Genomic DNA, 14,797 nt, shown 5'->3' on the forward strand with positions numbered 1-14,797 from the left:
TACATACCACGTGACCCAGCCATTCCAACCTAAATATTTACTCCAAAGAAATGAAAGCATAGGTCTACAAAATAAGTCATGAAAAAGTAAACAAACATTCATAGCAGTTTCAGTTGTAACAACCCCAAGTCCAAAGCAACCCAAATGCCCATGCCATGGAGAAATACTCAGCAATAAAAAGAATGAACTATTGGGGCACCTGGGTGGCTCAGTCAGTTAAGTGTCTGACTCTTGATTTTGGCTCAGGTCAAGATCTCATGGTTCATGAGATCAAACCCTGCAGCAAGACCCGCATTGGGCTCTGCACTAACAAGTTTTTTAAACCTTAAAAAAAAAAAAAAAGAATGAACTATTCATATCAATAAGAATGTGGATGAATCTCAAAGTAATTATGCTAAAAGAAAGGAGACAGAAGAAAGTGGATGCTGTATGATTTCACTCTCATAAAATTATTTTAAAATACAAAATAATCTATAGTAAAGAAAGCAGATTGTCAGTTGCCTAGAGATTGGGATGGGGGTGGGGAAGGGTGTGTGGGAGGAATTTTAATGGAGCTTGAAGAAACTTTTCAGGAGTGATGGGTAAGTTCATTATGTTGATTGTGATGAAGGTTTCACAGGTTTTTATGTATATCAAAACTTGTATACTTAAAAAATATACAGTTTATTATGTGTCAATTATATTTCAGTAAAGTTGTTATAAGCAAATACCAGGTTATTGTTCTTTGTTGTGGAGAGTTGGAACAGGAGTAAGTTTATGTGGAGAATGAGAAAGTACAAAAATTTAGCACTCTTTAAACATAGGAAAAAACTTCCCTGAATTAATTTCTTTTAATCTGATTGGCTTTGTTGTATTCTGTTTGACAGACTAAAATGCAGTATAGCCTTAATTATTTGGGGTTTATTGGATTGTTATACTATTTAAGTATTTTGTTCATTGTCCTTGGATTTCTCTTGGCCAACGAAATCCCTTTCCATGAGGTGTTCGGGGGAAATTAAAGAAACTGGAATTCAAACCAAGCTGTTTCTTCTTGTTAACAGCTATTTGACAAAAACTCAGATGAGAACAAATTAAAACTATTGACTGAAATTAGATACTAATATTAGCTGTAGATTTTAATTTTTCTTTCTACCCCAATCACTCAATCGCATGTGTGATTTAATTCTTAAAAGGTTTGATTAATTCTGATAGGAAAGTTAAAGAGATTAACATAAAATTAGAGCTTGTAATCCACAGAGTCAGGTGAAATTGTCATTTGAAATCATAGTTACCTCAAACACAAAGATCATGAAAATTAAATGAGTTCCAAAAAAAATGTAGCTTATCAGTGATCATTAAAAAAGAAAGTTGTAATCTGTAAACTTCTCATTTACTACCTACCTCTCTGGCTCGACAAAGCTGTGCGTGCTCAATTCTAGAGATGACATTCTGTACTGCCAGTGGGATCTCCAGCTTAGGGACCTCTGATTTATATAGGGCTTTTATGGACGTGATGGTGGAATCCACTATTTCTTTTTCTGATTCAGATTCAGTGTCTATCCCACTTTGCATTTTGATAACTATATTGAAAAGTTGAGTGATTTTCTTTTATTTCTTCTCTTCACTGAGTATAGGCAAATGATAATATCCACGAGGAAGCTGGAAGAGGTCTTTCCTGCTCCCAGAGTTTGTGGTCTATCCTGTCACTAATTGGTTGTTAACCATGGTATTCCAGTCCTGGTGATGTCATAATAGATCCATTGTGTCTTCAATAACTCAAACATTTCAAGAGTGCTTACTATATGCAGAGAAGTAGGCATTCTATATGCTGTGATTGGAGAAGGGTGAAGGGGGGTGGGAGGGTAGGAAAGAATAGACAACAGGAACGCTAGAAGAAGTAGAAGAATACAGTCCTGCTTAAATGAGCTTAAAATCTGGGTGTTAGAATTCAAGATCCAGTATGTCAAATGCAACTCCTGATTCTTCTCTCTTCCTGAGATTTTGCTTAAGAATTTTTAAGCCTGTAATTGATTAGGTGTGCTACAACTTCTTTAGCTGCCCCTCAACTTGTCCTAGATCTGTAATTTGGAAGATACTGTTTGGATGAAGATCCCACTCTTTGCACTGCCTAGTTACTCATTTTTTCCAGGAACTTGACTGAAGATTTTGAAATTCCATAGTTGGCTGGAGAAATTGAAGGGAACGCTGGATGCTGCTTTGTAACTGAGAGAGGGGTACTCTGGGCAGCTCTGGGCAGCTCCTTTGATTGCAGAGGAGGTGAAAGGATTTAGGACCCTGGAGCAATTAAAGGAGAGGGTGGTTTTGTTGGCTGTGTAGCTTTTGGTTTTAATTTAAAAAATATGAAACAGTACAGAAAGTAATATAACAAATAGCCATGTGCCTATCACGTAGAATGAACAAATATTAACTTTTTGTAATTAATATTTGCTTCCGAAATTTTTAAATAAAATTAAGCATTGGAGCTAAAGTTGGAGTCCCTTTTGGTGTTCTCCATAGACTCCTTGCTTCCCCTCTGCCACTTTTCAGAAGTAATGACAGTCATGAATTTGAGGTATTTGTGTCTAGTCTCTGTTTATATAGTTTTATTATGTAACTAGGTATAGGTATTCATTAACTATCTAATATCATTAAGATTTTCTACAAATTATGAATGTATAAGTTAATTTCTTTACAGGAACTTCCTATGTTGAGTTCTTGGTGTAAACTTGTAAATTTAAATAATTTATGTGTTCGGTCCTTCAGAAAATGGGAAGCAGGGGATCACAAAATAGTTGTCTTTTAAGAAATCAATCAATATACAGCAAATTAAATATTTTCCCTTCTAATATCCTGCTAAGTTATCCCCTCCTCTGTGTTCCCAAAACACTTTGTAAATTTTCTATTATAGTACTTATCTCATTGAAATGTAACTATTTTGGTCTCTGTCCATTAGCCGGTGAATTTCTCAAAACAAGATGCTGTGTTTTAGTTTTGTGTGTGTGTGTGTGTGTGTGTGTGTGTGTGTGTGTGTGTGTTTTAACATTTGACATATTCTTCCTCAGTTTCTCTGCAGAAATTTTCTAAAGTTTGGATATTTCTTATAGTTTCAGATTCAATTTCCATGGAAATTTTTCTAAGCCCCAGAACACTTTCTTTTCTTTTTAGACTGCCCCCCCATCATAAAAATTACTCCCTCCTTTTTCATAATCACAATTATGTCCATTCAACAAAACTAATAATGTTTTCTGAAAGGAGTACAATTAAGAATTTTTAATAAATGTGAAGTTTGATTAAAATATCCATGATTATCCAGCATTTCTTGAAATTACCAATCTAAGTACTTCATTGATAATATTTGATTTTGAGATCCTTAAGTAACTTTTATTTCTTGTGACTTTTTTTACATTGCTTACTTACCCCAGCAGGCATTCACAAAGCAGCCTATATGCTTGTCAGCTAAACTAATTTAGGATTATTGTGCTCTCTCCCTCTCTCATATTTTTTATGCAGCATGGACTTCATCAGCAACTGGAAATGAAGGCTTTTTAAAGCAAAGTTTAAAACCTCTCTTCTTCCCTTTCAATTTGGCAAACACTTGTTGAAAGATACTACTATGTAGCCACTATTATCTCAGACTGTGAAGAAAAATGATAGGGTACCTGTGAAGAAACTAAAAAAGAAAACAAAACAAAACAAAACAAAAAAAAGAAGAAACAAATTTAAGATAGAATATTTGAGCACTAATAAGGGACATGAAGAAGAAAGGGAGCAGTGTCTTTGGGAAAGCCCTATGGACAGAGAAGGTGATTGACAAATGAAGACATTCCAGATAGGGAAGACACCTTGAGCCATGGCTTTGGAGGTGAGTGTTGGGTTTGTCCTTCAGGGGAAAGGTGAGGAGATTGATTTTATTGAGATGAAGTAATGTTGAGTTTACTGTGGATCAGATTAGGGAGAGGATGGGATACAAGTATCAGGAGTTTGATGGAGGAATTAATTTGGCATCTAAGTGAAAAAGGGAGAAGATTCATTTGAGGTAAAGTAAGGGAGATTACATGGGGTCAAAATGGTAAGGTCTTGAAAGCAAGTAACAGCAGTTTGGTGAAAATGAAACTAATTTAGAAAGATTTTTGAAATAATAGACTGGAAAAAATCAGTGGAAAAAAATTAACACATAATTATTTCAAAAGTAAGTGTCTGAACTAGGAAAAAGAAGTAGGACTGATAGGGAGGGCTAAAGCTTATCAGGTATTGCTCAAGATAAAAAGGAATTTGGATCATCTAACAGAAAAGTATAAAGATGATTTTTAAAATTTTGTTTTTATTGTACTTCATTTAACATGACAGAACATCATTGAAGAGGCTATCCATACTGTTATTAAGTAGCATAGATGTGGATACCTGATGTAAGTAAAGGGCAAAGTTCTTTAAAGGTGTGTCTAGGGGAAACCCGCCCTCCTACAGGGTTCCTTCAAGTGTAAAAAAGGGGGGATAAAACCTATTGCATAAGGTCTTTTTAAAGATTAATTCACATAAGATACCTAGGATAATGCCAGGCACATAGTAAGCTTTTAATATACAGCAGCGGCTATTAATATATTTACTATTAGATCTGCTTGCTTTTTTTTCTTCTCGACTTTGTTTCTGCGAGAGTTACCACCTTTTCGGAAAGATTGGGCGTCTGTCCAGTACCCCTCACACAAACTTGCCGTTTTATCAGATCTAGATTTTGAACTATGAAGACTGCGTAATTGTTATAGCGGTAGTACCCGTCCCTTTGGCGGGGGATAAAATGCGTAGAATTTTTTCACACCCCCGTGGTACAGAATGGCGTCTTCCTCTGATCGCTTCCCTCCTCCCCCCAGGCCTGGTGATAGTACATCCCATCCTGCTGCTGGAAAAGGTAGCGCAAAAGTTGAGCGCGCCGAGGGGGTGTCTCTTCTCCCGGAAGCAATTGTTTTCTAGAACCGGAAACAGTTGCTCTTTCAAGGGAGGTGGGACTGGGCGGGTCGGGCCGCAGCGGCTGACGGCGGGGGAGGAGCCGGGTCCACTGCCGGGTGGAGGGGCCAGGCGAGTGTCCTTATCCTAGCGATTGGGGCTCGGGCCTGTAAGCCCGTTGGAGTCGCGGCAGCGAGAACGATTGGGCCGAGCGGAGGAAGACATGTTGCTCTTCGTGGAGGTGAGTGGACTTGGTAATGTCGCCCAGCTGTGAGGAGAGCAGGAGTGTGGAGGCGCCGGCCGGTCCCACCGCCATGTGACTTTCCAGGCCGTACACGCCGCGGAACCGGCAGATAGGCTGACACAGCACCTGGGCCGTGCAGGCCTGCGGCTCCCCTCTGCGCTCTCGCAACACTTTAGGAAGCTGTGGGAAGTGAGGGCCGTAGTGGGAGAGAACTGAAGGTGGAGAATCGAGGCTTGTCTGGTGTGGCGTGAGGGTCTGAGGAAGGGGGAAATGTCCCATATGGACCTCCGAGAGGAGGCAAACAGGCCGGGGGTGGGGGGGGGGGAGGGCGGGGGCGGAGTCTACGGAGAAAAGGGTAATCAGGTGGGCGCGTGGGTGGGGGGGGGGGGGGAAGCGAGGTCTCGCGGGGCCCTCTGGGAGGGAAGCAAGCAACATGTGGGGCCGCGGAGGGAGGAAGGTGAAATTCTGTATAAGTATGTTGAAGAGAAAGTTGAAAGCTGCTTCTTAGCACCCCCCACCAAATTTTGTTTGGTCCCCGTCCCTAAGTCTCTGGAACGTTCTGTGGGTGGAAAGCGAATTACTGTGAATGGAGGAGACGCCAATAGGCTTTGGAAGCCTTGAAAGGCACCGCTTTGACCTTTTGTAAAAGTTACTCAGGCAGTGGCTCCGTGATGAGGGGTTGGTTTTATGAACGGATAAAAGCCCTTATACAAGGAAAATTCCAAGAATGAGAACAGCCTAGTCTGGGGAAAGCCGGTTTTTATATGTTGTTTAACAATGGAACTACTTTTATTTTAACTGGAACGTCTGCTGCTGGCCTATTTTGGTTTTGAAGGTGGTGGATACCTGCCTTCCACAAATACGAGGTTTAATTTCTCTTATTTCTGTCTTTCTCTTGTGTGCAGTGAGCATCAGCTGACTGCCTGGCTAATGCTTTGAGTAGATTCCAGATCATATTGTTCTTGCATTGTGAAAACGTCAAACCAGCAAAGCTGCAACTTCGCAACTTGGCACTTGTTAACTATGCCCATAAAAAGAATCTTTTCAATGAGGGAAGGAATTTACAGGTTGTATAATTGATCGAGAAGCCGGGCCAGTCTGTGGCAGGTTTTTTTCCGGAGGGAGGGATGGATCTTACTCCGTAGTATTCCGGCATAAAGTAAATACATGGTTTAATTTTTTTTTTTGTTTTAAATCTGACAACTGTTTTAAATCTGATAAATTTGAGATCTTTACATTGGGTTTTAAAGAGACAGCTACCTTACAGTCTGTCCAGCATTGGTAACAGACATTCATTGGAATATTCCAAGTAAATCATGAAAAGACTTGAAATTACTGAACCCATTCTGTTTACCGTTTTTTATCCTCATTGTAGGTTTTTTGTTTTTTGGGGTTTTTTTTTTGCTTTTGGGTTTTTGTTTTTTGTTTTTTTTGTTTTGTAGGATAAGAAATCAATATGATTTTAAACAGTGCCAGTTTGTATTAGGAGCATTGTGCCATGCAAATGCTTTAGGTTTTAAGTGTGTATGTGTTCTGCTGGGCAAGTGAATGTGAAGTTTTACTTACATGAACATGAATTCCAAAATAAACTTTTGAGTTCCAAATTGATTCCTTTGGCTTTGTTAAAATGTGATCTTTAATAAGAGCTCTGTTTATTGAGTGTTTAAGCTAGCTCTTCTCCTTTCTCAAAACAACTGCAGCGTTTTACAGATGAGAAGACTGAGGCGGAGGGGCGCTTGGGTGGCTCAGTGGGTTAAGTGTCCAACTTCAGCCCAGGTCATGATCCCACGCTTTGTAGGTTCGAGTCCCACGTCAGGCTCTGTGCTGACAGCTCGGAGCCTGGAGCCTGCTTCGGATTCTGTGTCTCCCTCTCTCTCTGCCCCTCCCCTGCTTGCACTCTGTCTCTCAAAAATAAATAGATATTAAAAACAAACAAAGCTGAGGTGGAGAGGTTAATAACGTAGAAGTAAAGTAGTGGATTTAGGATTTAGATACAGGTCATTCTAATGTCAAATCCTGTCTCTTATTAAACTGTTACATGAAATTAATATTTCCATTAATCATTTTCTTTGTGAATCAGTATGTGGTTTTTAATTTTTCTCCTATGAGTTATTGAAAACAATGTCACTAAACATTTGGGGCTGAATATATGGTATTAAAATAAAAAAAACAACACACTGGTCATTTTGTGTGTTTACTCATATTTGATCCTTATAACTATAGGAATAACTGTAAGATTTAGAAATTATTCTGAGTGAACCAAAGCTCAGTGTGATGTCTAAGGTCATTCAGGTGGGGGGCAAATTATGTGGGGGGCTAAACTCTGAAGTCTGGCATCTAGAACACAAGTCTCTGACTCCAGAACTTATTTTTTGCACTTTCCCCTAAGCCAGGGATCCTTAATCTGGGTCCTTAGATAAATTTAAGGAAGTCAGTGAACTTTGCTGAGGAAAAAAAAATTGCCTGTTTATTTTCACTAGCTTCTAATTAAAATCTAGAATTGAAAATAATGGAAATTTCGATGGATGCTACAAGAAATATTTTCATATATTGCAGTTTTTGCATGTATCTTGGAATACTGTTCATTAGTCCTTGTTACTGTATGTTTAAAAATCTTGTTATTTAGGGGTGCCTGGGTGGCTGAGTCCGTTAGGTGTCCCGACTTCAGCTCAGGTCATGACCTCACAGTTCCATGAGTTCGTGCTCCATGTTGAGCTCTGTGCTGACAGCTCAGCCTGGAGCCTGCTTCATTCTGTCTCTTCCTCTGTCTCTGCCCCTCCCCCGCTGGTGCTTTTTCTCTCTCTCCCTCCCCCTCCCTCCCTCCCTCTCTCTCTCTCTCTCTCTCTCTCTCTCTGTCTCTCTCAAAAATAAACAGTAAAAAAATGTTTTTTAATCTTGTTATTTAATGCATCGGTAAAGCACATTTATTACTAAAGTAGAGGGGCGCCTGGGTGGCGCAGTCCGTTAAGCGGCCGACTTCAGCCAGGTCAGGATCTCGCGGTCCGTGGGTTCGAGCCCCGCGTCGGGCTCTGGGCTGATGGCTCGGAGCCTGGAGCCTGTTTCCGATTCTGTGTCTCCCTCTCTCTCTGCCCCTCCCCCGTTCATGCTCTGTCTCTCTCTGTCCCAAAAATAAATAAAATAAAAATAAAAAAAATTGTTTATTACTAAAGTAGAAATTTTAAAATATTTTGGTAACTGTAACATTATTGGTTTATTTTGTGATTCTGTGCATTTTAAAACTTAAAAAACATATTCTGAGAAGAGATCTGTAGGTTGATTGGACTACCAAAGAGGTCCATGGCCCAAGAGAGGTTAAGAACCACTTTACTATAAACCAGGTTGCTTATGGATCATCTCTGGTGGGACTTCTCTAATCTGGAATCGGGAGTCCTTTGCCGTTGTGTTCAAAATTTTGTGTGCATTCTTCTTGAAAGACCCTAGCTTAACTAATTTATAACTGGAAAATAAATGGGATAGATAATAGTAATGATAGTACCACTATAATAATAGTGGTGTACACCTTTGTTGTGCTATGTGTCAGACCTATTAACTGTTTTTGCATGTATACATTTGTTCAAACCTCCCTGTGAGGTAGGTAGGTAGAATTGTTATCTCCATTTTAGAGATAAACTAAGGCACAGAGAATATAAGAAACTTGCTCAGGATTATACAGTTAGTGAATATTGAAGCTAGAATTAGAATCTAGCTACACTGCAATAGAAATCTATAGGCAGACAGGGAATCCTATTTTAAGTAGCATTTAGATGTAACTTTTTTTAAACTTAGTCTTGCAAAGGGCTGTATTGACTTAAGTAGTTTATTGGTTTTTTTCTCACTCTGTTCTGAAGGAGACAGATACAGTGTCTGGCTTTCTGAGAAGAGGTAAAAATGTTTGGATAATTCATAAATAAACATTTAAAAATTTTTTCAACAACAAAATGAGGGGGGCCTGGATGGCTCAGTCAGTTAAGTGTCCAACTTTGGCTCAGGTCATGATCTTGGCGGTTCGTGAGTTCAGCCCGTGCATCTGGCTCTGCTGACAGATCAGAGCCTGGAGCCTGCTTCAGATTCTGTGTCTCCTTCTCTCTCTGCCCCTCCCCCACTCACGCTCTGTCTCTTTCTCAAAGATAGATAAAACATAAAAATATAAAAAATGAAAAAATAAAATGCAGATAACACAGGGGCGCCTGGTGGCTCAGTCAGTTAAGCTTCCAGCTCTTGGTTTTGGCTCAGGTCATGTCTCACAGTTCCACTTGGGATTCTCTCTCCCCTTCTCTTTCTGCCTCTCCCTCTTGCATGCTCTGTCTCCCAAAATAAATAAACTTTAAAAAATAACTGAAATATAAAATACAGAAAATTGAATTATCATAACCATCGTTAAGTGTATGTGTAGTTCTGGGTTGTTAAGTACATTTACATTGTTGTGCAGCCATCATCCACATCCAGAATTCATCTTACAAAACTGAAACTGTACACATTAAACAATAACTGCCCATTTCCCTCTTTCTCCAGCTCTTACATAATTTTAAAAATAATTTATCTGATTCCTAAAGTTTTTTTCTTTTTTTAGGTAATATTTTAAATTTTCGGTTAACCTTAGAATTTGAGATAAGTGGGATAATTTACCTAGGTAATTTTCATTTGTTTTATAGTAATCATAATGTGCCTTTCTTTTTTTTTTTTTTAATGTTTATTTTTGAGAGAGAGAGAGCGAGCACACAGGCGAGTGAGCAGGGAGGGGAAGAGAGAGGTCGGACACTTAAATGACTGTGCCACTCAGGCCCCCCATAATGTTGTGCCTTTCATCCCAGCTACAGTACTGTTTTTTCCTGTTAATTTAAATTTGTTTATTAAAAGTTATTAGATGACTGAAAATGGTTTTTTAAAAAATGACTCAGAAGAAAAAAGTGCCTAAACAAGTTTTGAAATGATTGCCAAGAGAAGTTATAAATAAGTGAATAGTGGTTTTTGAACAACTTGGTTTTGGAATATTTATTGGAGGTAGATGCAGAATTTATTTATTTATTATTATTATTTTTTTAAATGTTTTACTTATTTTTGAGACAGAGACAGGCAGAGCATGAGCAGGGGAGGGGCAGAGAGAGAAGGAAACACAGAATCTGAAGCAGGCTCCAGGCTCTGAGCTGTCAGCACAGAGCCTGACGCGGGGCTTGAACTCACAAACCACAAGATCATGACCTGAGCTGAAGTCGGACGCTTAACCAACTGAGCCACCCAGGCGCCCCTAGATGCACAATTTAAACACGAATAAAAATATTGTCAAGTAGAATATTTTCAGATGCAATGGACTGAAAATGAAGTAGGAATTGTTGAAATGTGAAAAGTAGAATAAAATGCTTAGAAATGAACATAAAGATGTAAAAGTACCTTATGGTGCTTTAAATTACAATGAACTGGTTCACAATTTTCTGAAAAACTAGAAGCTAGGGATATTGATATTCAACTATTTTGTATCAGTGTGGGTTTGTTTGGGCTGTCAGGCAGTTCTGTATTACTTCCCAGCTAACGGAATTGATCCTTAATTCTAGATGTGAACGTTTTTCAAATCTGTGATTTTGTTCTTCTACCTGGGAGCTTAAAAGATTTTGGGGGTGCCTGGGTGGCTCAGTCAGTTAAGCATCTGACTCTTGATTTCAGTTCAGGTCATGATTTCATTTCACGGCTCATGAGTGAGTTCGAGTCCCGAGTCGGGCTCTGTGTTGACAGGGCAGAGCCTACTTGGTATTCTCTCTCTCTCCTTCTCTCTCTGCCCCTTCTTCTCTCATGTACACACACACACACACACACACACACACACACACACACACTCTCTCTCTCTCTCTCTCTCTCTCTCTCTCTCACTCACTCTGTGTCTCTCTCAAATAAATTAAAAAAAAAAAAAAAAAAAAAGAGTTTGACCCTGTAGTTGAAATGGGGTCTCAGTCTTTACTACAGAGGAGCGGAAAGTGGAGGAGGTTGAGAAACTCTAGTTCAGCTATCATTGTGAAGTCATAAAAAAAGATTTTTAACCTCCTCTTTGAAGATCCTTAACTGAACATGGAAACTGACTCTTTAGCTCTGAAGGTGTTCATAGTATTTTTGTTTCTGTATTCGTGTTTTGCTTAAATTTTGTTTTCTTTAACGTTTAATTCTTGAGGGTGGTTTCTAGGCTTGAAAACATTGTAAACTTTTGTATTATGCCCAGTGATTTTTCTGTAAGGGTTTTGGAATCCTAGGTTCAAATGTTAGTTATATGACCTTAGACAAGTGACAACTTGTGGGAGCCTCAAGTTCCTATCTGTAATTTGGGAATAATAATCTTTTCAGACAAAGTCAGGTAGTTCATGATGTTTATGGTGTTTATGTATTAAGCCTTGTAACACAGTCTAGAGATGGGCTTGACCCACAACTATCATTTGATCATCATAGCTATTGTGATGTAAATCGTCCAGTATGTAAATGGTAGGCTTCCAAAATTACTGAAATTTGTGCTTGATTTGTTGAACATTTTTGGAAAATTTATTAAAACTACATGATAATGGCACTGGTAACTGCAAAAATTGATTTAAGAGATACCAGGGTGTATAATACAGCCACCTGGGGTGGCTCAGTTGGATGAACGTCTTGACTTTGATTCAGGTCATGATCTTGCAGTTCATGAGTTCAAGCCCCGTGTTCGTTCGTTCTCTCTCTCTCTCTCTCTCTCTCTCTCTGCCCCTCCCCTGCTCAGGCTTTGTCTCTCAGAAGTAAATAAACATTAAAAGAAAAAAGAGATATATACCTTTAAAAAAAAAAAAAGAGAGATACCTTTTTGAGTTCTAATTCGGCCTTGTTACTAATTTACACTGATTCTGGGTAAGCCAAACAGAGTAATTATCTTATTTTAAATTTTTTATGGTTTAAGAGTATACTTTTAATTGGGCAGGTAAAAGTCTTAAAACAAGAATGAGGTTTGCAGTATGTTAAAATACAGATTCATTTATATGCAAAATTTAAAGGAATACAAATGATAAAATGCAAATAGGTGATTTGTATTTCCTCTTTTAGAAAGAAATTTTTTTCTAATGTACAAGTATAGGTAAATGTAAGGAAAAGAAACTTTTGAATGTCATATGCTCATGTCTCTTTTCTTGTCTGTTAAGTTGTAACAGAGCCACATTTTTAAGCCAAACTTTAGTTCAGGAAATATCTCTTTATTTATAAATGACTGGCTCTACCTAAACCAAAGACAGAGGGGGGTACTTCAGGTGAATATTTCTAGAGGTAGGATATGAACTGTAGACTTAAAGCCAGACTCCGAGGATGAGGAGTTGGGTTTGGTTTGGTTTATATATTACTGAGGCAAGAGAAAAGCATTTTCTGTGTCAAAGCAGAAAAGTCAGGAGTAATCCAGGGTTTGTGTTGTACGTAGTTGGCCAGTATTTCATCCTATTAGTTTTGGAAACTATAAAATAGGTAGTGTGATCACATCTCCCATTTTGCCCTAAGTAGTTATAACGTACACCTGTTTTCTGGAACAAATGTGCCACCCTGTTTCATTCTCAAAAACGTCCTGATTTGTATGATAACTTTTAATTTTTCAGAAGAGACAAGGAATTCACTGTGTGCTTATTGGCAGTTCCCCCCCCCCCCCCCCCATCACTACCACAGTGCACATAAGTTGGTACTAAAATATTTGTTGTTGAATTGGCTATGAGAAATGTAAATTTGTAGGATTTACAAAAATTTGCTGTTAAGCAAGGTAAGAGAAATACAGGATTATTCTAGCCTTTTGAGCTAAGCAAAGGAAAAAATAGGGCAGTCATTAATAATAATAAGATACATTTATCTACAAGGTTGCGTAAACAAGTGGTTAAGAACAGTGCACTGGGGACAGGCTGCTGTTCAGGCTCTGCCCCTTTCTAGTTGTATGACCTTAAGCAGGTTGTTTCACCTCTGTTTATCCGTTTTCTTACGTGTAAATTGAGGATAGTACTAATATATGAGTATAATGTTAACATATCACATAAGGTTATTAAGATTGACAGTTAATGTAAAGTACTTAGAGTAGTATCTGGTATATAATAAACATTACACATGAGCTGTTGCTTTCATATACACTTATGAAAAACTCTCAGTTTTCTGGTCATTTTCATTTGAAAATAACAGACTGCTGACTTTACACGTTTTTGAAAAGGATTATTTTTTATTTTTAATTTAAAAAATTTTTAATGTTTATTTATTTTTGAGAGAGAGATAGAGAGAGCACAAGTGGGGGAAGGGGCAGAAAGAGAGGGAGACACAGAATCCCAAGCAGGCTCCAGGCTCTGAGCTGTCAGCACAGAGCCCCATGTGGGGCTTGAACCCACGAACTGTGAGATCATGACCTGAGCTGAAGTCGGACTGTTAACTGACTTGAGCCACCCAGGTGCCCCTGAAAAGGGTTATTTCGATATTTAATATTGATATTTGAAGTTGGGGGATTTTTGGGGCGCCTGGGTGGCGCAGTCGGTTAAGCGTCCGACTTCAGCCAGGTCACGATCTCGCGGTCCATGAGTTCGAGCCCCGCGTCAGGCTCTGGGCTGATGGCTCGGAGCCTGGAGCCTGTTGCCGATTCTGTGTCTCCCTCTCTCTCTGCCCCTCCCCGGTTCATGCTCTGTCTCTCTCTGTCCCAAAAATAAATAAAAAAAAAAGTTGAAGTTGGGGGATTTTTAAAATTTCATTTGTGTAGTTAACCATTGGCTTGATCAGATGACAATTTGAAGTAAAATGGCTCAGTATGTCTAGGACTATTTAAATTATGTAAAAAAAAAAAAAAAAGTGCATTATAAAATGCAAGATCCCTGGATTCTTATGCACAGAATTTGAGAAACACTTGTTCAGCATTTATTCATCCATCGATTCATTTAGCAAATGCTGTTTGTTGGCCTCCTGTGTGCTAATCATTGTTCAAGGTGCTAGAGAGCAGTTGACTGGTTTACCTTACACAAAGTCACCACCATTGTGGAGCTTGCTGACAAAATAATTCAGGTAAAGAAAAGTGCTTTGTGATAGAGGGTAAATTTTATTGCATAAACTGCCATGAATATTACTTTTTTTTTTTTTTTTTTTTTTTTACCAAAAATTAACTGTGGCCCTAGGATAGAAAATTACCTTGATCCTGAGGTAGAAATTAGTGCAGAGCTGCATTGACTTCTGCCCTCAGAACCCTATTAAGCTGGTGGTGTATCCATATTTTCTGGGTTATTAGCTAGTCTAGGCAGAACTAAACCAGGGATCATTTGGCTTGGTGAGGAGGTCTATTATATTCCTTAGGTAGTATATAACTGGTTGTCTTAAAGTTTTCTCTGAGGTAACTAACTGTAGTGTAGTGGCTAAGAGCCACTGTAAAAATGTATTGGCAGACTCTCCCTACTGCTGAGGTGAAATCCTGCCTCTGCTTTATTCGCTTTGCAACATTGGGCAGATTACTTTAAAAAAAAAATATTTTTTAACATTTATTTATTTTTGAGAGACAGAGGCAGAGTATGAGCAGGGAAGGGGCAGAGAGAGAGGGAGACACAGAATCCAAAGCAGGCTCTAGGCTCCAAGCTGTCAGCACAGAGCCCGATGCGACGCGGGGGCCCGAACCCACAAACCGCGAGATCATGACCTGAG

General features: G+C 38.9%; 2 protein-coding genes across 13 annotated transcripts in view; one reads left to right on the plus strand and one right to left on the minus strand.

The window, feature by feature from the left end:
- FAM186A (family with sequence similarity 186 member A) overlaps nucleotides 1-1,679 on the minus strand; it is a 76,809-nt gene extending 75,130 nt beyond the window's left edge. The window contains exon 1 of one of the 2 annotated variants that reach the window (XM_060657645.3): nucleotides 1,381-1,679. In XM_060657645.3, coding sequence (XP_060513628.3) covers nucleotides 1,381-1,551 — 171 coding nt within the window. In that variant the 5' untranslated portion in view covers nucleotides 1,552-1,679. The remainder of the gene's footprint in view (nucleotides 1-1,380) is intronic. The other variant, XM_060657647.3, reaches the window with a different exon arrangement.
- A 127-nt stretch (nucleotides 1,680-1,806) lies between these two features.
- The window catches only part of LARP4 (La ribonucleoprotein 4), a 64,722-nt gene continuing 51,731 nt past the window's right edge, over nucleotides 1,807-14,797 (plus strand). For 3 of the 11 annotated variants that reach the window (XM_060657648.3, XM_060657653.3, XM_060657649.3), the window contains exon 1: nucleotides 4,992-5,158. In XM_060657648.3, coding sequence (XP_060513631.3) covers nucleotides 5,141-5,158 — 18 coding nt within the window. In that variant the 5' untranslated portion in view covers nucleotides 4,992-5,140. Of the gene's footprint in view, nucleotides 2,015-2,239; nucleotides 2,257-2,535; nucleotides 2,552-3,489; nucleotides 3,842-4,990; nucleotides 5,159-14,797 lie in introns of those variants that run through there. The other 8 variants (XM_060657650.3, XM_060657652.3, XM_060657655.3 and 5 more) reach the window with 6 other exon arrangements.

The sequence above is a fragment of the Panthera onca genome, chromosome B4 (assembly GCF_046562875.1).
Source record: "Panthera onca isolate mPanOnc1 chromosome B4, mPanOnc1 haplotype 2, whole genome shotgun sequence".
NCBI lineage: Eukaryota > Metazoa > Chordata > Mammalia > Carnivora > Felidae > Panthera > Panthera onca.